The sequence below is a fragment of the Boleophthalmus pectinirostris genome, unplaced genomic scaffold (genome assembly GCF_026225935.1).
Source record: "Boleophthalmus pectinirostris isolate CB_2022bp ecotype Guang Dong unplaced genomic scaffold, ASM2622593v1 HiC_scaffold_2, whole genome shotgun sequence".
NCBI classification, from domain to species: domain Eukaryota; kingdom Metazoa; phylum Chordata; class Actinopteri; order Gobiiformes; family Gobiidae; genus Boleophthalmus; species Boleophthalmus pectinirostris.
This window is the reverse complement of record NW_026571152.1, coordinates 17,941,735-17,968,709: the sequence shown is the minus strand read 5'-3', so window position 1 is coordinate 17,968,709 and position 26,975 is coordinate 17,941,735. Positions and strand designations below refer to the sequence as shown.

At 38.0% G+C, this 26,975-nt stretch overlaps 1 protein-coding gene across 5 annotated transcripts in view; it reads left to right on the top strand.

The window, feature by feature from the left end:
- Positions 1-26,975, top strand: part of LOC110166791 (genetic suppressor element 1-like) — a 56,596-nt gene that overhangs the window by 18,588 nt on the left and 11,033 nt on the right. The window contains exons 1-3 of one of the 5 annotated variants that reach the window (XM_055155404.1): positions 2,939-3,120; positions 20,459-20,638; positions 23,411-23,631. In XM_055155404.1, the coding sequence (XP_055011379.1) occupies positions 20,461-20,638; positions 23,411-23,631 (399 nt within the window). In that variant the 5' untranslated portion in view covers positions 2,939-3,120; positions 20,459-20,460. Of the gene's footprint in view, positions 1-2,938; positions 3,121-14,627; positions 14,705-20,458; positions 20,639-23,410; positions 23,632-26,975 lie in introns of those variants that run through there. The other 4 variants (XM_055155405.1, XM_055155402.1, XM_055155403.1 and 1 more) reach the window with 4 other exon arrangements.

Genomic DNA, 26,975 nt, shown 5'->3' with positions numbered 1-26,975 from the left:
GAATTGGTTTTGTTTTTTCCTGTTCTGATTGAAGATTTAACTCCATAACTTTGCTGGACAAGGGTACACCACCTGCTTGTCTCCAAGGAGACTTGCTTTGAACACTATGAGTGCCATGAAGGTGGAAAAATGTTTTTTTCATCTATGTAATTACAGGTCTATTTATTGCTCAAAAACAACATGTTGTGAATGTTGCCTCTCCACAGATCTGCAGCTTGCATAACTGCTACATCAAAATAGTATGTTAAAAGTATGGTAAAGTAAATCCATTGAGATGTGCAGGTAACACCACTGGGTCAAGTTACATAGTGCACCTTTAAAACAGCACAATCAGATAAATAAATACCAAAACAACTACCAATGTCAAACATTCCCAATATCTGGGACACTAGCACAGGCACCACCTTCCCTTTTCACACTCCTGATCCACTCTTTTAAAATTTTTTTTTTTTTTTTTACACCAGATTTCACCATAAACATTCCAGTGCACCTGCTCCTACCCACACAGCACTGTATTTCTGCTGCTCAGTCAAACAGAGCCAAGCACACTACTACACCAGTATAGGTCACAGAGGGTGGAGGTGAGACAACCACCTCTGAGGAAAGCCAGAGAGCATGCCTGGAGCGCCCAAGCTAGCCATAAATCATGTCAGGCTGCGGGTCTCCACAGATGTATTCAGCCTACCTATTCACAGCATCATGATGGTTCCTCCCCTCCTTCCTCCACTGTGTAGGTTTGGATTTGGGGGATTAACATGGAACTGCACTCTTTTCTTCTCTTTGGTGTTGTTTCTGAGGAGGGAAAAGTAGGAGGCGTTAATCTTCTGCATGTGTCTTTAGGCAAGATTAGACAAGGGTTTCCCAAACAGGTAGCAGGACCACTGTGGTGTATATGCAAGCATTTTATAGAGAGTGCATAATTGTATAGAGTAAACAATTGAAAATATAGATAATTGAGAATTAAGTATGATTGAAAATTAATTAATACATTAACTAATACAAGGTCAAATGTCATAAAATAGTGTTTTGCCCTCAATACTTAAGAATATGTAAATGTGCAATTGTAAAACTTTCTGATGGAGGGTGAGCTACCTACTTGTCACTATGGAGATGTGTTAGTTTTGATAAGAAAGTTCCACAGTATTGTATTAAACTTGTCTTAAAAGTTAGTTAATTGGTTTCTAATTTCTAGTTATATTCATGGTTTAACTTCTTTCACTCAGTATTAGAAGTGTGGCTATGATTCTGTACCTTTGGTCCAACTCACTGCTACCATGCCAGGTGAGTTAAGTGCCTTGGCAAAGAACATAACAGCACTATTATGCACTCAGCTGACCATCTTGTTGGTGGGTGAGGTTTAACAGATCACACCACTGTCACCCCAAGAGCTGAAATAAATGTACTTGGTTTGTACAGTTATTTTCAATGACAGATTAACATATTTTTGTAACTTATTTTGAATCTAAATTAACAGCCAACAACACAAATTATGCTATTCACCTTTGGACGACTCATGAGAGGGAGAGAGAAGGTGTTGCCATGGGCCCCCTGAGATTACAAGACAAAAAAGATGGAACCACTCACCCTACATACCCAAAAAATACAAAAATCTTAATTGTGATGTTTCAGGCAAGCAAAAACAAGAGATGAAACTTAGCAGCAAAAATGGAAAGACGCAGTGTAGAAGTGTGATTGCAAAACAGCTGTTAAATATCTGCAAAGTGGAGCAGCTGGTTGGAGACAGGGATGGAGGGATGGATGACCAGGGAGAGGAGGAGAAGAGGAGAGAGAGAAGACCCAGGGGACGTGTAGAAGGACTCAATGAGGCTGGCTGCGCTGATGCTGGGCTGACGCAGAGCCTGGAGGATGTACAAGTGGATAATGTCAGTGATCATGATCCAGGCAGGGTTTTAACATGGTGATTTCAGACACAAACTAACTCTAGGTTGAAAGTGTAAAAATGAACAAGATTTGCCTAAGGATAGACAATAAAATATATAAATAAATAAAATAAATAAAAACTATACTATATACTGTATGGTATTCCATTACTTATTATCATATTAGAAGTTTGTTATGACTGCACGATGCAAGTTTTAAGGTGGAGGATAGGCCACTGACTTGTCTCCATGGAAATGTTATTGCTTTGCCTGGAATTTCCCTTGGTATGGCATTAATCTTATTTTGCATTAACGCAGTTAAGTCAGTGGTTTTATTGCTGACTAAAAAAAAATACTTTCTCTCTACTTTACTCTCCACAGATCTGACCTTGATGTCAGATATGTTTCATACAGTACTACAAAATATTTCCGGCAACCATTAACATCTCCATGAAGACCAGCAAGTGTCGAACCCTCAGTCTGAAAAGTTTCATAGTACGCCTTTAAATCACATAAACATTGTGGCTAGCTACAACTAGGTTATTGATATTTTAGCAACTCTTTGCACTGAGCAAAGAGGTTATTACATTAGACAGGATAACCAAAACCATTTTTAAATATATTTTTGAGCGTGGATCCACACTTGGCGACACATGACGTCATCCAAAATTTGGCTGCACTATTTAAATGGCATTAGTTTGCATTGGCTATTGAAAAGCAAACACGCGCATTGATATAACAGTGTTTACTCAGTGCGCCATGCCCGTCCTTTTACCCCCGTGCTTAACGCCTTTACTCCATTCCTACCCCTGAATGCGCTAATGTTGTGCTTAATTCGCTGCTCAGTGCGCGGTCATGGGGCTGGGGACTCACACCTCTGATTGTCTCTAGTGGACAGTAAACATGCCCAGGCGGCGTTGGGGTTATCAGCGGCGATGGGGGGCCGGCTCTTCCCCTCCTCGTCCCCCCCTCTCCCTCCTCCTGTGTCCGTGTCTCCGGGGAGCGCCGTGGAGCAGGTGCTGTGGCCCCTCTCCTCTCCTCTCCCCCTCCTTCCCCGCGCTCATCCCCCGCCCTTTTCCCTCGCTCTTTCTCCCTGAGGACAGTTCATGTGTTGTCCTTCTCCTACCCCGCACACATCACATCAGCGCACCGTGTCGGAGCTGCTCTCGTTTTGCTTGTTGTAGTTTTATTCGAACAAGGATGCGTTAAAATCCCGGATCTTGCTCTCGCTGGTGGCGCGGTGAGTAGTTTCCTGTTGTTTAGAAGTAGCTTACTCTTGAAGTTTGAGCGCTGTGGTCTGTATTGTGCTGCGTTTCAGTTTTGCATATCGTTAACTCCATTTTGAGCTTGGCGACTTGTTCTGGCTTTTATTGAGGGTTTAACGCTCTCGTTGGTGGCTCAGTTTGATTTTAGAAAGCCAACACTGGCTGGGACCACTGTCATGTTCACATCGTTGCCGTCACCAAATCTTTTTTAATCAAAAGAATGTGCTTAAACGCGTTTGGTTGAAACGCACACTGTTACTCTGTTTGCAGCGTTTATGACACGCAAAATGATGAAATTGCTCATTAAAACGAAACCAAGCAATTTCGTTTGTTAAAGCTTTACATTTACATACAATGCAACTGTAGCAATAGAAAACGAGTTCTGGTCGGCTTTTCAAAATAAACGTGTGGCATAAACACGTGATTCAATTGTGCGCAAGGAGTTTGGGTTTTCGGGTAACCATAAATTTAATGCCAATATGACTGTCACGCGAATTCCGTTTCCTTCGGATAAATTGCAAGTTGTAGTTGAATCTGGTACACTGGTGCACTTCCGGTTTGGGGTGAGACAATGAGCAGCTTGACTGAGCAGCTGCAGGCGAGGTTGCTGTTTAATGTGACTGTGGTTTATCGTTATGTTATCTTTCCCGTCTAACTCGTCTGTGATTAAACAGCGCTACTGTTTGCCTCTGGTAAACTTAGTGCACACGTGGATATGGTCCTATGTCACCCAGTTTCCTTGTGATGCTCGACACACACCGGTAGCACCCATGGGAGTCAGCGGAGTGGCTCTTTAATCCGGGACCTTTAACAGCGCCTGTATTGTTCAGCTCAGATAGATGCCGCTGGGCGCATTAGCAGCAGTCAAGCGGATCACGGCGCTTTTGTGTGTACACAGCCCGCAGGTGGAGTTCAACACACACGACTCCACGCACCATGTGCTGCCGCTGACCTGCCGGAGACCAGCTGCTCATCAGGGGTTACTGAGTAAACCTCCAATCTCTTTAATTACCCCCTCTCAGAAGATAGGCCTACTGTAAAGCCATGGCCATTCACTGCTTCTGTTTGGACAGTTTAGCCTATCTCTAGTGCAAGCTCACACATACGGTCTAATTATCAATTAAGTGTGAGCAGAATCTCCATAGTGAATATGTAGCGCTACCTGTAGCACATGGATGTGTTTGTTGACATGGAGTCATGGAGTCTCTGTGGTTATTGTAAAGTCAATATTGTCACACCATAATATCTTCACTCTTAAACATAGGCCTAATGGCCATCCTGGATCCATCATCCTGGATTTCCACTAAATGTCAATGTCATATTATTGATTAATATCTGTTTATTAACATGATATAAACATGATATAAGCCCAGTTTTAGGATTGCATGAGTTATCTTGAATGCTGCAGTTTCCAGTGAAAGTTGTACTTTATCATTTTGTGCAGGGATATTTTTTAAATCAAGGGCCGTAAATGAAAACACAGATGAAGTGCCAATGAAGGGCCATAGACTGGTGGTTATTATAATGAATAATTAAAATATGTGCATATGTGCATTTATAACAGAATGAGCTACCAAACCTTTATTCATGCATAGATCCTCAATAATTTTTATCATCTTGGCATTATAGAAGTAAATGTTCAAAAACTTGCTAGTGAAAGAACTGCTTAAAATAATATGGCCCAAGTTGGTCTGAGCGTTTAGCCCCCGGGCTTTAATTTGGACATGCCTGACTTAATGACTAAAGTGCATTTTTCTTCTTGGAATAATAGAAGTTAGGGATAGTAAGCTTGTCAGTGTTGCGCAATCAAAATGTTAATGAAGGTATCCGCAATCAAACCTTATGCCTTAAAAATGACACACCTCTATGCTAACACAGCTTATGTAATCACCAAAACAATGAACAGAAAAACGTTATGGAAGCACCAGTCACAAAGTGTGTACACATAATTCACTACAAACTATTGATCTTTATATTTTAAACAGCTCTAATGCACTAATGGCAGTTAAGCTGGCTCTTCCTTTTTCTTGTCACCAGTAAACAATGCATTCCCTTTAAAGCAGACTTGAATTCTATTAATAACATCCAATTCACCGGAATTAACCACTCCTTGGAAGTTTGTTTATCATGGCCGTTTTAGCTGTTTGTCAGGTTAACCACACACCCTCTTCTCTTGCTACTTTCTTTCCGTCTTTCTTTGTGCTATCTCTCGACTCAAACCAGTGCTTTGTACCACACACCTTTGTACAGGCTGTGACTGTGTGTGTCTCTGAGCCCGAGGCCAGCCAGCGGATGTGCTGCTGCGGCTGTCAAACTGTCTGACAAGTGTCTGCACACACCTCCACCACAGAGGAGGAAATATAGTGTATGTGTGGGCACTGTGTCTTATCTCTTTGCATCATCTGGATCACAGTACACAGATCAGTGGCATGGATGAAGTGATAAGGGGTGATGCAGAAGTAAGGAGGGCAGATGCAGAAGTATAGAGGGGCAGACACAGGTGGGCTTCTTGGACTGAGAATTTGCATGCGTTGTAAAACATGGTTCTACAAGGTCTTTGTCAAATTGTTTTAAAGGCCGGGCAAAAAAAGACATCACATTACTTCCACGTACTGTATGTATTCAGTTTCATTTAGTATTTGAAAAAATAGTTTTAAATATGAAAATACAAGACAGAATTGTCATTTAATACAAAAAAAATACAAAAAAAAGCTGATCATTGATGAGTAGAAATGATTGTATCTTAATCATGATTTAATTTTAATTACACCCTATTTGTTATTATTATAGAAATGAAACAAACATTTTTACTGTACAGTTGTTGAGTATCTTGTAAAATGTATTGTTCACATGCTTTTTGTTAGACATTTTGAGGACTTTTGACTATTCATACAATATTTTTGCTTTAAATTGTTAATTTCCATGGCAACAGTGCAAAGTTTTTATCACACTGAAATTCACAGATAGGAATCCAGTGAGTAGGTAATTAATAGGCATGATTCTTATTGACTGGCAAAACAAGTTAAACCCTTCCATCTGAAATGTACACTACCATATTCATGCTACTACTGCTGTACTGATTCTAATGTTTTTAATAATCAAATAATCTTTAAATTAATCAAACCGGGGATGTAGTTAAAACACAATTCAGTGTTGCCAGGTACATGGTTTTCCTGTGGAAATTGGGGAACAGAGCAACTGTGGGTTTACAAAAGCTATTTTCCATGTAAAACGTATTGATTTTAGAATTATCCTAATGATAGTCCTGAATTTTGGGGACAAATTTTCATATCCAAAACCATCAGTGCTCTGTGGAGCTTCTATTTGTGCAAGAGAGAGGGGAGGGGCAGGTCTGTGTCACAGGAGGAGCGCTATTTTCATAAATACAGTGGAAAGCACAACTGCACCATGTGTTCCACGAGTTTTAGGTGGTTTTTCAGATGCTCTTGCGCAGGTTGAGTTGCTGAAGCCTGGCAACCCTGTCATAATTCAATTATCTGACTAATTAATTGGCAAAATTCATCTCAACATTCCAAAGAAATCCAGTGTGACAAGTTTAATGAAATAATTGCCTTCTATCATCACAATAGTAAATGTGATTAATCCTGACATCTAAGCATGAAGCATCATTTGACATAATTATTGGATGAGACATTAAAATAGTTTGCTAAATATAAAGTCGGATAGCTTTGCATAATGACCTGTAACATGGGCAGGGCACATTGAGTTTTCTGGTACTGACACATAGTAGTACATGTTTACATACACATAGAAGTAGAGATGAGTGAGGTTAGTGCTTTTGAATGCCTGTTTTCTTAGTCATTGTTCAGTGTCATTGTGGATACTTGTACTGGGGAAATGATGCGTGCTGTGCCGTTCCGCGATGGTGAATGACGCTAATGCTAATTACCCAAACCAACGGTTAGGCTAACCTTACATGACTGACCAGCCTGTCCTTAAAGCTCCCATGCAATGCCAAACTGGCTTTAAGCATGTGATGATAGTTTGTATATGCAAATATTTTTATGAAGAGGCTGAGAGAGGAAAGTGCTCCTGTAGGGTTTTAAAGAGGGGGTATTTTACTTTCATGGGGTATTAACATATTTAGATCACTGTATTCACTTAGATCACTTTATTGTTTTGTAAATGCTACATTCACTGAAAACAACATATTGACATGTTTGATAAGTTTCACTTTTGTTTTTGACAGTCTGAGTCTCCCCTCCTTTTGCTCTTCACTCCCATTTCAGAGTCACCACAGTCAGTGCATAACTTGCTAGTGCACAATCACATTTGTCAAGTTGTTGTGTATATTTGTATATTCATGGAGAATTGTCTTGTGTGAGAGCATGGATGATGGTAAATGGCCACATTTTTCTATAGCGCTTTTCCAACTTCAAGGCACTCAAAGCGCTTTACAACAAGGAACCACTCACCCATTCACACACCAGTGTACACAGACACTCTGGGCAAGGTGGGTTAAGTGTCTTTCCCAAGGACACAACGACAGCATTCATCTGTGGGAACTACAATCACACCAGCCAACCTGTGGGTCAGTGGATCTGACCGCTCAACCTGTGATGTTAATGTCGAGAGCTGGAATCGAACCACCAACCTTTAGATCAGCGGAGGAATGCTCTACCAACTGAGCTACTACCGCCCCTACTGAGCTACTTTATAGGGTTGTGGGCTGAGCATTGGACAGAATCTTACAGCTACCTGTAAGGAGGGGCCGAATAGGACCGGGGAGTGATTGCAAGATTACTGAAACATACTTAAGTGATATCTAAAACCATCTAAAAAAATGGTGTTGTCCTTATGCAAGGCACTTCATGAAAGTAGTGTTCATGAGTGATGGTGGTGGTCGAAGGGGCCAGTGGCGCAGATCGGCAGGCTCCCTTCCATCAGTCAATAGTAGCTTACCACCGCCAAGTGTCTGGAGTAAATGAATAATGTGAATGTGTGAATGAATAAAATGTCCAGAAAAGCACTATATATATATATATATATATATATTTTATATATATATATATATATATATATATATATATATATATATATATATATATATATATATATGTGTGTGTGTGTGTGTGTGTGTGTGTGTGTGTGTGTATATGTATATGAATATATGTATATATATATTTTTTTCATTAGACTCATATATTGAGCCTGTGAATGGCCTTACATGTAGCTCTTTGCTCAGTGGTCACTGAAATGTGTTTCATTCTGCTATTTATTGCAATTTGTGTTTCTTTTCTTTTTTCTTTTTTGTTTTCATCACATTGTACATTTAGTTAGTTTTTTTTTTGGGGGGGGGATTCAACTCTTCATGGTTATCATGTTAGAGGTTCTGTCATCTGTCATTGTTCTTTGTTTTAAAACTTTCACAGTGTGGCATTAAACACAAATCTGATGTGACAGAGGATGTGGGAACCTAATTGAAATTTATCTATATAAAATATACAGAGAGACAATAAGTCTGAACTTGCCAGCCAACAAGTCTTCTTGACACCAAGCCAAAGAATAACTATCACTACCACTATTTGGACTGAAACGGTACATCTGAGAGGTGATAGCAAATGTATTTAATAATATGTTACATCATATCTAATAATATTTTTCTTTACATTAACTTACATTAACAAAACTGATATGTAATTGGCTACATCATGTCCCTGTTGTTGCAATACTAAATTTCACACTCAATTTAATTACTTTGGCCACAGCTTGACCCATTTTAACACCACAATAAAACACTTTTTTAAAACTAAATTTCAACTCAAAATAATGGTACTTTCTTCGATATTACTATGCAGTTGTAACACTGTTGTAAGACCATCCATACCTTAACTATTCAGGAAAGGTCCAACTGTTTCAGTACTGGTACTTGTTCAAAGGATTATCTATTTTTGATTATAGTTTAGTATTAAGTAGTATCTGGATATGAATTTTCGTTGTTAAAAAACATGATGCACTACTATAATCCTCACTGCAAAACAAGTGTGATTTATTCACATTTTTGCAATTTTCACTTTCACCACCAGATGTCACTTTCATTCCAATGCCTCTGTACAGTTTAAATGGGGTTATTCCTTGTAAATCTCCTCTTCTCTTCTCTGTCTCATGCTGATACGTGCTATTATCCCTTCTCTCTTTTGCACTGTGTCTGACTTGTGCTACTGTTGTTGGTGTCACTTATTACAGTCTGTGCTCGCTCCGCTCCATTTCTCCTCAGACCATAAATGCGCTCTGTGGCTGTCTTCTCCCCGGGGGTCACATGCATACATTTGGTGACGCACTCTTGCCCCTGACTCAGCTAATTGTACTTACTCTATCCATAGTTCCAGTCATTTTAACCCCACGCAGATTTGTGTAGTATAAGGATGTATGATTTTGAAACACTTTTTTTTCTGACAAGAATTGCGATTATGAATTGAATTGCCATTTCTGATTGTAGGATTGTGTAGGAAGTTCACATTTTAAACATGTCCACAAGCATTATCAACTAAGAGAACACTGACATGCAACAATACATACAAGAATTCCCTGCATTTCAGAACATTAAAACCCTAGTATGTAACTTTTAACCAAAACTAGGTTACAATAGCTATAATCTTTTGCAGTATGGCATAAAAGTTTCTAACTTATATCATTCCACCAAAAGGTTACATAATGTTGCTTTTAATTCATAATCAGAATCTGTACAGACAGAAGCACACTCACTCAGGCAAAAACTAAAGACCTTTGTTTACATGAGACAATTTGCTTCATGCTAAATGGTTAACATTTTTTTTTATATATTGTTGTTTACAGTGGACATTACTCATCTGTTAGGTAAATAATGTCATTGATAACTGAATCTATACTCACATTTTGGTTTAATTGTGATATATTGTCCAGCACTACATGCCAGTCTGTGCTGTGTCAGATGCTGTGCGCGGTGCGCTGGGGCCCTTGTTTATGGATTGTAAGGGAAGTGTTAAGTGAGCTGCCGAAAGGACCAGGGGCCTGTAAAGCCATTTAGCGCCCCCCAGAGTAACCCCAGAGACCGCTGTGTTGACGCCACTCTGACTACCATTACAGACAAGTTTAAGAGGCCGTAAACATTTGGCTACTTCTCCTCTCCCGCGTGGTGCTCCCGTCTTGTGTGTGTGTGTGTGCAGCCCCAGTCAGAGGAATTTGCCCAGCAGCTATTGTAAAAAGCAGTGTTAAGTCTTTTAGTGGTATTATCAAGCCGAATAATTGCATCCAATGTGTAATGTAACCAGAGGTACAGTTGTATTGCAGACTGACTGGGGCTGTTGTCTAAGGAAAAGACGCAATAATTATGTGATATGGTGGATAATATTTGCAATTGTCAAGTTATAGAATAAAGTAAATAGGGTTACTATTTGCCTGATTCAAACCAGCACTAAACCAGATCAAATTCTGATGCAAAATCCAGGCCTTTAATCAAAATTGTAAATCAAGGCTAAACCAGGTCCAAACTAAGACTAAACTAGAATTAATCAGATGTGAGCAAATTAAAAGCACTGTACCTGATTTTTATCATCTTTACAGTTTGCAATGGCTCAGAGTTATTCCTCACTTTCTTAACACATTGCAAGCATCCTAATTATTCACTGTAATTAGTTTATAATCACTGTTTCATTACTTTTAGAGGCCAGAACAGATTATTGCCATCACAGCTAACAAGCATGCTAACAGTGCACTTCCTGGTTCTCAGACAATAAAATACAACACAATAATAATTTTACAACTACTAATTTAACTACTAAACTACAGCAAAACTCCATGATTATTCTGATTGCGTTCTTTTGACACTAACATAGATGGATCATATTTCATTTCTTATGAACAGTGCACGTTCCATAGTGTTAGAGTTCTGTTGTGCTTTAAGTAGCACCACTGTGGCCAATACTAACATGGCAATGATTATTGTGGTTTGGGCCAACCTCTTTCTCTGACCCATGCTTGTACTTCTGCATGTGCTGTACTGTAATGTGCCTGCCCCCTCCCACTCCTCCCTGTGCATGTGTAAGGAGAGGGAGAGAGAGAAGGAGAGAAAGAGAGAGAGAAAGTGAAAGACGACAACATATCGAAAGGTGTCAGAGATGAGCCTCAACATGTCTCAACAAGCAAACACACTTGCACATATCATGGAGTCCTGCTTGCCTCTTTTATTGGGACAAAATACAGTCCCCATCATTTTGTCACTATTAGATCATGACCATCAACCTCATGATTTAAAGTTCAGATTAAAATAGGTTAAGGTTAGGGTTTGGGCAAATATCCAGGAAATGAATGTAAGTTAATGAAATGTCCCCAAAAGCATGGTAACCCAACATGTGTGTCCTTGTGTGTATTGTCACATGAGAAAGTGTGTATTTCATATTTACAAGGAATAATCATGTTAACCTTGTGGTAGGAGTTTAGACCATGGTTTATAGTGCTTTCTTTGGATCATGCCACATTTTAGACCTCTGAACATTTTGGTGAGATTGTCATATAGTGATTCTCTGATTTTGTGTTCAGTACAGCTTTATGCTCAAGTATAGACATTTTTAACTAGTATGGGATATCAGTGCCAGTGTTGAAAAATGTGGCTATCCAAACAGGATAGCGGCTTCCAAATATCAATTCAGCCGCTATCCTGTGTGGACATATAAAGTGATGTAATACGACTATTAACTGATGTTACCTCAATGTTTCATAATGTTTGAATTTTTATTTAAAGAAAGGTTTTTTGTAGTTGATTGAGGGATAAATAACAGCTATATAACACGTTTATGTAGCTGTTTTGTTCTTGTTTTATTTTTGTTTAAAGGAAAAAAAGGTTAAAAAAAAAAAGCTATTCGTTTTAAATCCTTGCCTTGGTGACGGTTGATAACCTTATCAGTACATATTTAAAACTGTAGTATTGGAATCGGTATTGGAACTGAAACGCTGAAGCAGTGCATCTCTCTTAACTTTTGCGATATTATTTGATGTCATTGTGAATTTCACAGATTCAAAGACTGTTGGTTTTGTTAGTTGCATCTTGGTATTTTGGTGTGGAGGTCTTGGCTTTTCCTTCAGTGTTAGTGTACTGCATATAGCGTTGTCAGTCTGTCTGATGATTGAGAGGCAGCACACACAGCAGTCTCCTCTGCTGTCAACCCAGGCCAACTTTTCTGAAAACTTAGAAGAAGTTCATCATGGACATGTTGTGGCATTAATATTGCAGGTTTCTAATATTATTAAAACTACAACCAGAATGTGGTCTGTGTTAGCATTCAGAATAAGGTAGAGTATGAATCAATAAGTACATTGCAAGTTTGCTGTTATTTATGATTGTGGGTCCTTCTTGCTGGGGCTGAACAATTTTTGTCAAAATATCTAGCTTCTGTTCATAGTACACATTTAAAACAATAACAATTGAGAAATCTGAACTGCTAAATTAATCAAAGAATCACATGCATTTCAGAATGTTTGAAGTGGAATATAAACTACATGATTATTAGGTCTAGAAAATAAGACATAATATTTTGGTGATTACAAAGGATTTAAATAATTGTGGCCTTTACAGTTTGCTAATTATGTCCATTCAAATAGTGATTTCAATTATATTGCGAATGATCTTGTTATTATGTATAAAACCTGCGGAACCTGTAGTTTTGGCCTCTTCCAACATCTTCTGAAATGCAAAATACATTTGATCTCATGTCCCAGTATCTTTTTGCTACTACTTTAAAGTATTTGTTCAGTCCTAGCTACTTACTTTTTCTAACTAGTACTGTGTAAAGTCGGAGGTTCTATTGTAATGGAACATATACATATAATTGGTTAATCCTTATGTAATCTATGCACTAGCAAACCAGACAGTGATTTTCTCCATGGGATTATTAAACAGGTCAAACCACCACAGCACAAATGCAGGCCCCCAGTGGAGCTCTTTTTCTGTTAGCTCATTTGACTCATTTGACCTTTGTCCAAGCTAATTAAGCTGCTGTGTGGTGTTTTAAGGAAAATCAGGAAAATGTGCTCTATGTTAGAAAGGAGCTGCATGTTAGTTTATATTTCTATTTTGCAAAATGATTTAGAGAAAATAGTGGATTTGGAATGACAGCTGCACAATTTGGAAAAAGAAATTGGACAACTATTGCGATTGTGATTTTATAATTTTCATAAAATAAAGTATACTGAAGCCAGAATAATTGCCAAAAAAGCTGTAATGTGAATGACATAATACAGGAATTGCGTGTATTTCAGAACATATCTGTACAGATCTAAACTACAAGGTTAGCAAATGCAGAATAAGACTGGATATATTGTTGTTTTCGAAGGAATTTATAGTACTTCAGAAATTGCAGTGTTTGCTATTTGCTTATTGCGTCCATTCATCAGCCCTACCATGTGAAATTGATTGATAGGATTATAGGAGACTAAAATTGTTTTTTTTGTCAGTTGTACATTTCAAATTGTGTAGTGTAATATTCAAAATTTTGTAGAACACCAAAATATGAACGAAACCACAAGGCAGGGCTGCTTTTTAATGAAGGGGTCTACAGCCAATCCTCTGTCAGCATGTGGTTTAGAGCTGAGTTCAGATGTTGGGGGAAGAAACTTAGTCAAATTAGTCAAAGTATTGTTTATGTTCAGGAAATTGCTATTGAAATCCATTTGTATTTGATTTGAATAATAAACTGATGATAGATGAATTTGAGGAAAGAAATAATGATTCATCTTTTTGTCAAACCATCCTTCCTTACCATAAGATTAGCAGTCCTATTATAAGACCCCATGGAGACAAGATATTTTGTTCTCTGCAGAGGACATTATCACACATTAAATATTGTAACCTTTGCAATTTGCTAGCTGAATCCATTGAAATCACAGAGTTTATACAGTTGATTTTTGATTAATCAGACTTAGCTAAATCAGTTACTCTCATTTTGTATTTTGCACTGTTGTGACTTCTTGCCAGTAGGAGTCCGGAGAGGTCGGAGTTGAAAGGTGAAAGGTCACTGTCAGACCCCAGACCCCCCTTTTCCTGAAGTGGCACCCCCATCACACATACCCCCCTTCCTCCCCCACTCCCCAAAGCAGACAGCCTCTCCACGGCAGAGACAGCGCTTTGATGGATGACGCTTCACACTAGCGCACATACATAACCCACCCACTGCCTTGTCATTGCCCCCCCCCTTCCCATAACACCCCCTCCATTGTTGACCACACATATAAGTGAAAAAAACAAAACAAAAAAAGAACAGCTAAGAATGTCTTGACCGCGAGTAGCCAGTGAGGTGTATGCAGAGAGCGACTGAGAGAGAGAGAGTGAGGAGGAGAAAAAGAACCTCAGAGATGAAGAGGGTGAATGATGAGGGGAGGAGAAAAGGAAGAAGGGATGTGTGTGTGTGTGTATGTGTGTGTGTGAAGAGGAGGAGAAGGAGGGGGAGGGTGGGCCGGGTTAGAAAGAAGGTCACGTGACCACGCAGCAGCTGCAAGGCTCGGAGCGATACAGGGAGAGAGAGAGAGGAGAGAAAGAGGAGAGAGGCAGCAGCAAGGCGCGCGGTGGTGAGTAATCTTTTCACATACGAGCTTATTGACGCGACGTAAGGAGGGAGAAAGAAGGAGAGATAAAATATACGTGTATTGTTGACTATTTCCTATTGATAAAGTGGGTGCAAAAAAACAATAGAATAGTTAGAGGAGGTAAAAAGAGGAGTTGATAGTCTTATCATCTTGTGTCTTGACTGTCGGACGCACACACAAATGCTCTATACAGAAATCTTATTCAGATAATGTTTTTAATTCTCCACATTGTGTAGATGCAGAACTTCACTTCGGATTAATTGAGATCTGTTGGGTCATAGTGGTCAGTGTTGGAGCTGTGGAAGTTGTGTTTAACCATGAGGTAATGTTGCATGGAGCGTGCATGTTTGGGTCACGGATGTTTGTTTAGTAAGGAGAGAGTTTACACGTTGTTTCACACTTGCCTTCGCTGTTCTTTGACAGTTACTAACGGACTGACAGGCGCTGCGTTCACTATTTTAATCCTTTCATCTTAAGGACATTAAGCAGTATTTTAGATCCTATAGGCCAGAGTGAACCTTTTCTCTCCTCCGTTTTGCAATCTTATAAAAAAGTTCAAAGTAAACAGTTGACAGTTTTAAGTTGAGGTGAAGGGCAGGTCAGAATTCAATGGAAGAATTTGGCTTTTTACCAAATTCTGTTATTTTGACCAGATTTTGTGGTTAATGTCTTTGTAATTGCATGCCTGGTTTGTTCAAATGAAACAAAAAACTGACAAGTTCAACATCAAATATGCCAATTATCTTTTAATGACAACCATCAAGTAGTGTTGTCATGATACTCACATTTCAGACTCTTATTTTATACTAAAGAATAGATTCATTTGCAATTTTGATACCTATATAATTTTCACCACAAAGTAATAGTACTTCTTAAATCAGTATGTGATTTTATTTTTCATAGTATCTGTACTTCCTTAAAAGAGTATCTAGTTTCAATACTAGTTTTAGTATCAATTAGTATTTGACTTTTCATCACCTTGGACAACCCTAGCATCAAGGCAAAATGTGGTGGGATTATTCAATCACCAAAGCATGAATGTTGCCAGTTCTAAGAACAATATACCACAAGATGAATATGGAAAACCCATTAAGCCAATCCCTAACCCAGGATGAATTTATAAATTTCAACAATTATAGATTTTTAGTTCGGTTATTTCTAAAACAGTGGATTGCCCATTGTGTTGTATAAGCTTTTTTAAAAAATATGACAGGCCCATTTAAAAACATGATATCAAATTCTAAAATCTCATGAACTCAACTTATCATGGTTTCAGAATAATGAAAGGAATGAATGAATAATTTCTTTTGAATCGACAAATGGCATCTAAAACAGGAAACCAGTAGAGTTTGGAATCGAACATCAAAGAATGTTATGCGATTGGCAATATGCAACATTGTCGTAACATCCATTAGTCAAGACAGGAATAAAATGTAAGTAAGCAAAAAGGCTGTGAAACAGCCTTCTGGGTCACTCCTGGTGAATACATTTGTCTCACTATAATGATACTTACACAGAATACTTATTTAGCATTTTAAACTCTTCTTTAGTTTAACATTACACTCATAGAAAATGCTAACAAAAAATCCAGAGCTTTATACATTCTGATAGGTTGAAGTTGAAGGTGGTTATTACACAGAAATGACTCGTGAACTTTAAGCACTGTTGTTTCCTCATAAAAATATAACCAGAGTTGTGTTTTGTTTCATTCACACATGTTTGAGTAACCCTTTATTATTAGTCTTTGTACATCTCCAAAGCTCAACATGCTCTGTTCCACTTTGTGATGATATCAACAGCTACCTTTTACCTTTTATTTAGTAGATATTAGCAATTCCAGGACTGAAATTATCCATATGATTCTAGTAAAGAGGTTAAAAATCACAGTGGAGCACTTCCTGTATTACTACAAGACATCACAAAGTTTTTTGACAGTAGTTATAAGTATACATTGTATTTGCAGTAGTAGTATGTACAGTGCCTTCAGTATGGTCTCGCAATGTTTATTTTGTAAGACCACATGTTACTTCACACCTGTTTGTGTTGCTATTAACAAACTCAGCAACACTTACTTTCTAGGTATGAATGTATGTTTTATCTTTGTAGAGCTTATTTATATTTGTTAACATGAATTGGGTATGTGGCAAAGTATCACCTTATAGAGAGCACTACTACTATTAGGGCTACACAAAAATCTCTCTTTAAAAGCCATTAGAATTTATTAAGCTCCAAATACCTAAATTGAGTTTAACCATTTTGGGAAAAACATTACTAATTGGTTAAATTAGTAATCAAAGAGAACAAAGCAAGGTTTTTGAACAATTTAGATTCTGAATAATTTGGAAAATTTTGGGATATTGGACAAACGATATCTATAGTTCAGGGGCAAGGTCAGTGGGTAATATGGCAAGCTTCATATCACGGTTGTTCGAGAGCTGTGGTCTCATTCTTGATTTTATAATCCATGTTAATTCTTGTACAGTTCTATATTTGTACAGTAGTTTTATTACAACATTACAACAAGCTAACAATCCATTGTCACCACATTTTTGATTGCAAATGAATATAGTAATTTATTATTTTTTTATATGTAAGACTATAATGATGACATGTAAACAGCAATCAGATTTAGCAACCATTTAAATTATCTCAAAGAATATTGCATTTGAGTCTGCTATATAATTATAATCTATGGTACCTGTATACATGCAATATTTATCTAAAACTACTTACTAAAAGAAACAAGTCTGCTAACTTCTGCAATAGGAAATTGTTGTGCCCAATGAGATGCATTAAAAATGGGTTTTAGACATCTAATAGGAGTAAAAAGATTACTCAAACATGCATGAATCACACTATATTCAAGAGGGTAAATGAGAAGGGGAAACAACTAAAACATTGTTAAAAGCTCTAAAAAGTCGATATTTCATTATTGGTTCTCTTTAAAGGTCCAGAAGTCATATAATAATCTGATTTTGGTGTACATGTAAAGCCACCGAATGTGATAAAGTGAAAAGGAGTTCACATACTTTTGTTAAGTAAACCGCTAATTAACCAATTTATACTTTTTACTTTAAACTACATTGTTTCCTCTTAGAAATGCGCTGATTTAACTCACATCTTGATTAGATTATATGCATTTTCAGTGAACATTTGTATTACTGATAAAATTATGAATGTTGTATTGTCTGGCTTTATTTTTTCATGTTGCTCAATTATGCAAAACACAGAGCAATTGTATTTTCTGTTTGTTTTTTCTCACTTGCTTTCAAATCTCACCCTATCTGCACCACATTGTCTTCACACGTGATGCTTGGCAGGAACACTTTGACAACAGACAACAACTACAGCACGTGGCAGTTTCAAATTTGCTCCAGATTCAATTAAATATTCAATTTTTGCTGAATCGTGTGGACTGACAAAGTGCCATGTTCAGTATAATGTTTCTGAATTTGAATTTGCCCTGGTTGTTAGTTGGTTGGTCTTCCAGAGATGCTAGGTTAAAATGCACAGTAATAGGGTCATTCCAGCCTTAATTAACATTAGTAGGTCAATAATATAGGAGTGAGTGAAATTCCCAGGTTACAGGTAATGATTGATGGGTTAATCTATACATGTGTTTACCAAAGAGGGCAATCATGTCAATATGATCTTAAATTGACTTTTTAGGTAATATTTTTAAGAAGGAAAATGAGCACATTTTTAGGTTAGTTGAGGATTGATCACTTCCTGATTCTCATGCTTAAACCGTTGCGTTATATATTACCTTTTCAAAGACATACCTAGAGTTGTGTTTTATTTGATCATTCACATGTTTGACTAACCCTTTAATATTAGCCTGTCTGCATCCCCAAAGTTCAAATGCTCAAAAATTGTAGTTTTCAAGTTAACAGTTGCCTTTTTATCTTTTGTTTAGAAGAGATTGACAGATATGATAAGGAAACAACATTATAACATAAATCAGAAAATTGTGTAAGTTTATTTCATTTATACATCCGGGGATTTTCTTACCTTGTGTTAGTTTTTGCAAAATCTCAAATAGTAATGAGGGCTAGTAATTGCAGAGACCAGTCCATGAAAGCAACACATTTCATATATAGACAAGGTGGATGAAGTGTCTTGCCCAAGAGTACAACAACACTATGCTCCTAGCGGGGATCAGTGAAACCCACATGCCGGTCCAAAGTTTACAGTTCAAGATGATCTCATTGAATTCATACATTACCTTAACAAAAATCTAGAAAGGTAGCATAATGTATCTAAATAGGATCGAGATTTCATTTTTTGAGCAAGCCACTGCTACATATTTACAGCAAGTAAACAAGTTTATTGATTAATCTTAATTAATCCTGTTAGTTATCATTACCCTGATCATGAGTCATGACATTCTCATTTTTGAATCTTCAGCAGTAGATTCACCATAAACTTCTGACCTCCCTCCCTCAGTATTCATAGTCCAACAATCTCCTGAGTTCTTGCAAACTTATTGATGGCTAATAATGTGCTTGTATGTATTTGTCTCAAGATGTGTTGATCCCTGGAGGAGAGGGACATGCAGCTATCCAGGCGTGTGATTTGCTATTAGGGTCAGCGCGAGGAGGACCCACGCGTACCGACTCCCCTCCTCAGGAAGCCCAGACACAAAGGCTGCCCGGACACCCCCTACTCGATTCATTGGTTCGACATGAGTGAGCGAAGAGAGAGCTAGAGGGACACAGTGAGAGAGCGATAGTGACAGAGAGAGAGAGAGAGAGATAGTGACAGAGAGTGAGAGAGTGAGAGACTGAGAGAGAAGTGAGAGAGTGAGCCCGTGTCACTAGGTATTAAGCAGGATTTAGTAAACAAACTTGATTTCTTGACCCAGGCTCTTAAGAGAGGGGGAGTGAAAGACAAGCTTGCTCTTGGTATTGAAAGAGGTCTCATGTAAGATAGGATTTTCTATATAAAATGTTACATGGATTATTTGCAGAATAAATCTGAAGGATGTTTTTCTGTGATGGTGAGCAAAAGGGAACATTGGTTATGACTAATTGTGTCTTAAATATGTGTGAAAAACTGCACCTGCAAAAATACGGTTATAGATATTCTATTAGATTCTTTTCTTGTTGTATAGGCTTGATTGACATAGCTCTTGTAGCACAGTTTTTGGAGACATTTGGAAACCTTGTATATGTGTGTAAAAACACATATACAAGATTTATGGTTTGATTCCCACTACCAGCATTGTCTTGTGTCCTTGGGCAAGACACTTACAATGATATGATTATTTCTGATCCTGGGACAATATGCTTTTCAATCAGATTGTCATATGGCGCTTCTGTGCTTTTTTAATGCAGCTCTATGCACAAACGTGGACATTTTCCCCATTCAGTTCTTCTAATGGCCAACCTCCATTATGCTCTGAGTGAGTGACAGATGGAGTTAACCAATCACAAAAAAGTATGTACTCTCAGAAGAAGAAGATGACTTTAAATACTTCTTAATTTAGTAGCAGATAAAAACAATACCTTGAATAGTTAAAATGATAAAATTCCAGGAATTGGGATGTAATTTTTTTTGGCCTATTGTTCACTCTTACCTTTGAACAATGAGTTATCTTAGTGAATGCCCAAAGCCCTTATACCTAAAGCAAATATTAGTGACAGAAAGCACTACTATTAGACTAATGGACAATTATTATTACACCTTTTCAAAAAAAATAACTCATGAACCCAAATCTTCTCTTTCCTTCCTCAGGTATGAACCATGACTCCAATAAATCTCCATCATTAGGAATGATCTCCACGGCAACCCGCACCACGGCCACTGTCAGTCCCCTGAACCCTCTAACCAATGGGAGCGCAGTGTCCCAGTCTGCAAATTCCGGATTCGCTGCTGCCCTGCGTAAACTGGCCAAGCAGGCCGAGGATCCCAGAGGTGGGTCAGTCCTCCTGCTCTCAGCACCTTCGGGCCCCTCCGAGAATTTCAGCAAATGCACTATGCAGCAAATTATGTTATTGGCTACACCTTCGAACAATATTGTGGCTCCTCAAAGCAAAATGAGGATGTATTTCAAGTTTTGCAACATGCTAAAGTGGCAAATGTGTCACGCAAAGTACCACTATAGAAAGTACCACCAGGCTTGGGACTTAAACAGGTCTAAACCAGGACTATCTTACATCTTAACAGTATGAAAAGCACTCAAGAAGGTCTTAAGTCTACATTAACACTTGTCCTGGTTTAGTTCTGGTTTGAGTCTGGTTTAGTCCAAGTTTTGTCTCAATTTTGAAAGGGTATGTGTGTGAAAGTGTGAACACAGCGTAACTGAGTGTGACTCACCACTAAAACAGTTATTAACCATGTCTACAGAAGAATTAAACCAAATCTAAACCAGAACTAATGCCGGTCTCTAAAAGAAACTGTAAGAATACACTTTTTCAAGGTACAGTAAGTATAAAAATACCTTATTGAGAAAAACGCAAACTACATAAGTTAATGCAATGTTGTGGGACATTTCAGGCAAAGCAAGAATATCTCCTTGGAGACAAATATATATTATAGTATTAGGAACTGGGTGTGGATTCAGCACACATAACACATCATAATCAGGACTAAAGTAGGACCAAACCAGGATCAGTGTGAATGCATCCTTAGTAGACCCAGATTATCATTACAAAACCAAGAAAACACTGGTAGGTGGTTCTCCACATTTTGAGAATCTACGGATTATTACACACACTACTGTTGTGTACAGACTCATTTAAGCAGTGCGGTGCGTCACTCAGCTCATTGGTGTTTTAATGAAGGTGTTGGATAAGAGGTGACCTATAGTGACCCCTACCTCTCCTTGGTTCCCTTCATCTGTTTCCATTCATCTCCTAATAATAAGAATCTAATTACCGCCAATTATAAGAGACGCTTCTTCTCCGCTCTCTCCCTTGCAGCCCGTTTCTTCATCTTATTAAACCCCCCTTTTGTGTGCACACTTAATAGTAAATGTCAGTGCCGTAGAGTGATTCCAGCAAGGATGCTAGCATACTCTGTCATTTTTAGCACGCGATCCTTTAACAATTTGATTTGTTTTATCGGGAGTTTATTTACACTTTTCATCTTGTGGTACAATAACATCTTCCATCTTCATTTAGCGCATTTCCTGTATCTTTCTGGTCTCGTATTCCCTTTCATCAAATTGATTGAATCGCTGTTTTCCTTGGGCAAAACAAAAAGATTGATTGGAAATCCTCATCGCTCCAAAGGGAATTTGACTACTAAGTGCATACGAAGAAATTAGATAAACATACAGTGTGGAGCAGAAGGCACGTCATGCAAATCATTTGAATCATAGAGACTCTATTAGCATCAAAGGCACTGTATATGATTTTTACTGCCATAAAATGTGAAAAAACAGAACTACCGGTAGTTCATCTTAAACAGTTTGCAGTTGTCAAAGTTATTCCTCATTTACCTTATGCTTTCCAAACATCCTAAGTATTCACCGTAATGAGTGTATAAGCACTTTTTACAAGCTAACATGGCTAAGTGGGGCCGGCAATTTTTTGCTTGTGCATGCATTGTGACTTATTGCTATGGATAGAATGTAAATAGAGCTAGATTAGATCTTTTGAAAGAGATATTTGCATGCTAAAAGTGGCTCCTTAGCAGTAGTAATTTTTGTAGAAATTTGAAACAATCGCTTAAATAAGTATCCCACTGAAAAAGTAGGCTATACTATAATAAAATTAACTGTATAGTGTAATGAAATAATTAATTGGCTAATAACAATAATACTTTGAATTTCCTTCAGGATCAATAAAGTAGCCTATCTATCTAATAATGATAATGCTAGGTCTATTGGATAGTGAATCATTAAATTAAATTGATTGCATTTACCACTGTAATAGAACCCCTGTAAAAATAATGTCTGCTACTGGTACTCAGTATCACCAAGTACCGGTACTGAAAACTAAGTAATCCTTAGCTGCTTGTACAATATATCTGTATGAGAACTTTATTGCTCTAATACATTGAAGAAAAATCAGTTATACAGGGTCTTTAAGAAAGCATTATACAACAGCAAATATATGAAACCTTTACATGTTATTGTTAATATTAATTTCCACTGGAGTCCCTAACATTTCCAACAGGTTTCATTCAAGGTATTCTAGTTATTCTAAGACATTCAGTCATAGCTTTTAACCAGTGTTTATTCATCATAGATTTGTCAGGTGAATTTAGTCTGTTAAGTTATTTGTTATGGCAGATAAAACTTTGGCATGAGGTTCTTTTTTCCCCTCTAAATTTATTGTACACCAACAGTCATCTGCTGTAGCTAATAGTAGCATTCCTTTGACCTAATCTGATTTGAGACTTGTCCAATTACATTAAAAAGCACATGTAATTTACCTATGTGCACATCTAATACAAGTTACAACCAGTTAAGGTAGTTTTAGTAGACACTGTTCCTGATATTTACTGTCTCATTTTAAACAGTTTGCAGTGGTCCAAAGTTATTCCTCACTTATTACTTACTATGCATTCAGAGTATACTAATTATTCGTCACGATGAGTTTAAACCCTAATTTCATAACATTCAGAGACCAGAGTGGAGTTTTGCCATTGATAAAGCTAACGACAACTAGCATGCTAACAATACTTCCTGATTATTGTTATATTGTTTTGTATTACCCATTTACCCTTCCTTCTCCCTAGGTTCTGCCGTTAGCCGCGAGCCTTCTCCTGTCTCCACCCCCTCCACCAGCCACAGCTCCCCAGTCACCACCCCGAAGCGGCCATCTTTAGGACCTCCTCTCCTGGGCCAGAGCCGGGGCCACAGTGTCCCTAGTACCCCTCCAGTGGTGACTATAGCCCCAACCAAGACCAGCAACAGCCTGTGGAGGGCAGAGTCAAGACAGGTAATGGACAACAAACAAGTCAGTATCTCCCATATGTTTTTTTTTAATGAAAGCTTGGTTTGCTGTGCCAATGTATACCTAACAAGTACAGTATTGTAAGTGAATAGTTGAAATTGTGTAGTTATTATTTCATAATAACTATACCTTAATTACCCTTAATAATGCATGAACAAATACTTAATTAAAGTGTTAAGAAATAGTTTTTAATTTTATATATATATATATATATATATATATATATATATACTATACTAAGCCATTTTAGATCAATATTGCAGTTTACAGTGAACCAAACTGTAATGACGTACTTATGTTATAGTTTAATACCAAATACCAGCAAAAGTATATCTGCTTTATGGTTAGTTTTTAGAGCACATTTGTTTTAGCTTTACTTTTGCCTTACACTACTGTTGACTCCAAATCACCTTTTAATGTATTGTGAATGTTTTTCTTTGCATTTGAAACCTACCATAGCTTCCAAAAATGTCTAAAAACTATTCTCATTAACATTAAGCTGTCACAACCAGCCGGCCCTCACATCTCTTGTCATATTCTTTGCTTTCCATGCCTCCCTCTTTCCCACTTTCTCACTTTTTCTCACTCCACCTCTCTTTCTCCCTTCATCCTTCTCTCTCTCTCTCTCGCAGTTCTGCTAATCATTCCTTGTCTTTTTCAGTAAACACACAAGAAGCATTATAAAAGGAGCATTAGGAGGCTGCTGGAACAGACTGCCACCCTTTGTGTCCGGCTTCCCGTGGCGTTTGTGCATATGCGTGTGTACTTGACCCCCACAAAAGGCTATGGGTGCCCCCCTCCCTTCTCTCTCTGTCCTCCTTCCCTTACATTTATGTGTGTGTGTTGTTGTGCGTGCTTGTGGGGTCAGCTGGATGAGTTTAAGCCAGGCTGAGGGTCCAGGCTCCCCCCTCAACACAATGTGAGAGGTCGGCCCCCACTGTAGCCACTTCCACTTGGATCAGAGCGACCATTCTCCCCCCGTGACAAAGCCTACACTGTGGGTCTGCCTGCCTGGGGGTGCTCATTCAGAGCTTTCAGCGGGGAGGACAGAAAGGGGGTGGTAGGAGACTTAGGGAATAAGGTTTTAGGAAGCTAGGAAAGGAGGTACGGATGGATAAGTAAGGAACATTAAATAAAGGCTCCAAAGCTTTGCATGGATTTTAGTTTTGCAACAGGGACAGTCAAATGGGTGAGATATGTTGAGAAGTTCATTCAATTGATAATCTGGTTGAAGCCGGAACACGAGGAAGAGATGGAGAGGCTGAGGTGTCTTATAGTTCTGCTGCTGAAGTGAAGATGAGGTGTTTTGTGTTGTTACTAACATACTAACAGTTTTAGACTAAAGACTATAAAGCTTGATACCTGAGATTGTGATACCAACGTGATCATAAAAATACTTTAGTACTTTTCATATTTCATTCATATTTCCATGTAGTCTGCTAGTTAAACTTATCAAACTTTGTCAAACTTATCAAATCATATTAATTGATACTAAAGCTAGTAGCAAAACTAGATACTCATTTGAGCAGCACATTGTATGATAAAGAAAAAAGAGGGAAAAAATTGGTAATAATTATCATTGCATTGTACCTATTGCATAGTATTGAAATCAAGTTTGAAATTTTTGTATCATGTCAACACTGACAATACTAGTTTTGATTAAGACTTTTCTAAAACTATTCAGGTTAAAAACAATTGTCATTTAAAAAAATGTTCTGTTATCTGTTCTTTATTTTTATCTGTTCAAATTAGTATTTATTTTAATAATTGTTTTGTTAATCACTTGTATCTGGGTATTGATTTACTTGACAAGCCTAATTTGAGGCTTGTGGTGCATATTTCAAATTGTTCAAATGAAAGAGTCCATTCATATAAAAATGACTGACTTGAGAGGCAAAGGTAGCAGGTTTGGGATTGGCTAACACTAACTGACAGTTGCCCACATAGATAAAACTATTTCTAGAATTTTCACTGTACTTTTCCTAAAAGTCTCCACTACTCTGAGACATTTAAGAAGGCAGAGACGCTTTGTGTTTACGGCTGCATCTGTGAAGACAATTGGGATTCTACGAGGTCAGAGGTCAGGACGTGTGACGGCTGCTCCCCGGGCGGTCTTTGTATTTCCTCCTCCCTCCCTCTAGTATCTATACTGCACCCTACCCCTCCCTTGCTCCCGCTCTCCCTCCCACTCTCCCTAGCTAGAACACTGTGGATCAGATTGGGCTTTGATATAGAGCGACGACGGTTCATCGCTGGTTTGAATCTGCTTTTCATGAGTGAGACAGTCAAATGGGCAGCAGAATATTCAAACGACACGGATTTCACTGCGCTGTCCAAGTGGAAGGTGCCACCTGAAATGTTGAAATGTTGCCAGGGGAGCGGATTTGTTTGTGGTTTCCCTGTGGTAGCTTGCGCTTGCATTTACACTATGTTGCTTTAGAGACATCCTCCAGCACATTAGACTAAATTAATGTTTTTCTTGCAATTAGTGCACTTGTGGTAATGTGTGGTGGATATGGTAAAATTGGCAGTTATTTTGAATACAAACAGCTAAACCAAACCAGGGTACAAATATGAGGCAATTAGAGAAGCCATGACAAAGGGTTGGGCAAAGATAAGGAAATGTTTTTTATGATAATTATCTGGAGTTATGAAAACACTGGAGTCATGATGAACTTAATTAGTTCAATTAGTATCTGATTTTCAATACTTTTGACATCCCTTGCAAAAAAAGTCACCTTTTTATGTGTTTTATGTGGTAATCTACAAGGGCTTTTGTGTTTTAAAATTAAAATCATTTCCTTGCTCAGATTTCAGTCACCTTATTAACTTTGGTGTTCTCAGTCCCTATATTTGCCTGATGAGAGCTTCACTTCTTGGTGCAGCAGCAGCTGGATTGTTTGCACTTTCTGCTGTTTTTGTTTACACAACCTAAGGCCTCATATACATTAACTTATTTTTCATCTATCTCCATATTCACAGGTTTCAACTTTTTTGTCTATAGGCACTTTTAACCATTCAAAAGTTACAATATTTTGTTTTGAACTGATTACTATGGCAATGGTGAAACAAATTGATAAAGTTTTTATTTTGAAGCTTTATAATGTGAAAGACCAAAGCTAAGTTACATACCAGAATATTATGTTTCGATTCTTCCTAACCCATGGGAATGAAAATGAGCTATACTAGAATTTAAAAGTCAATTCTATGCACCCATTTGCCCCAAAAGCCTTCATAGTACGCCAGAAGTTTTAGATAAGCAATCACAGATCAAATGTGACTTTATGGTGACTGAGCTTTTGAGTGGAGAGCGGGTGAGAGGGAGAGAAAATGAGATGGAGAGAAAG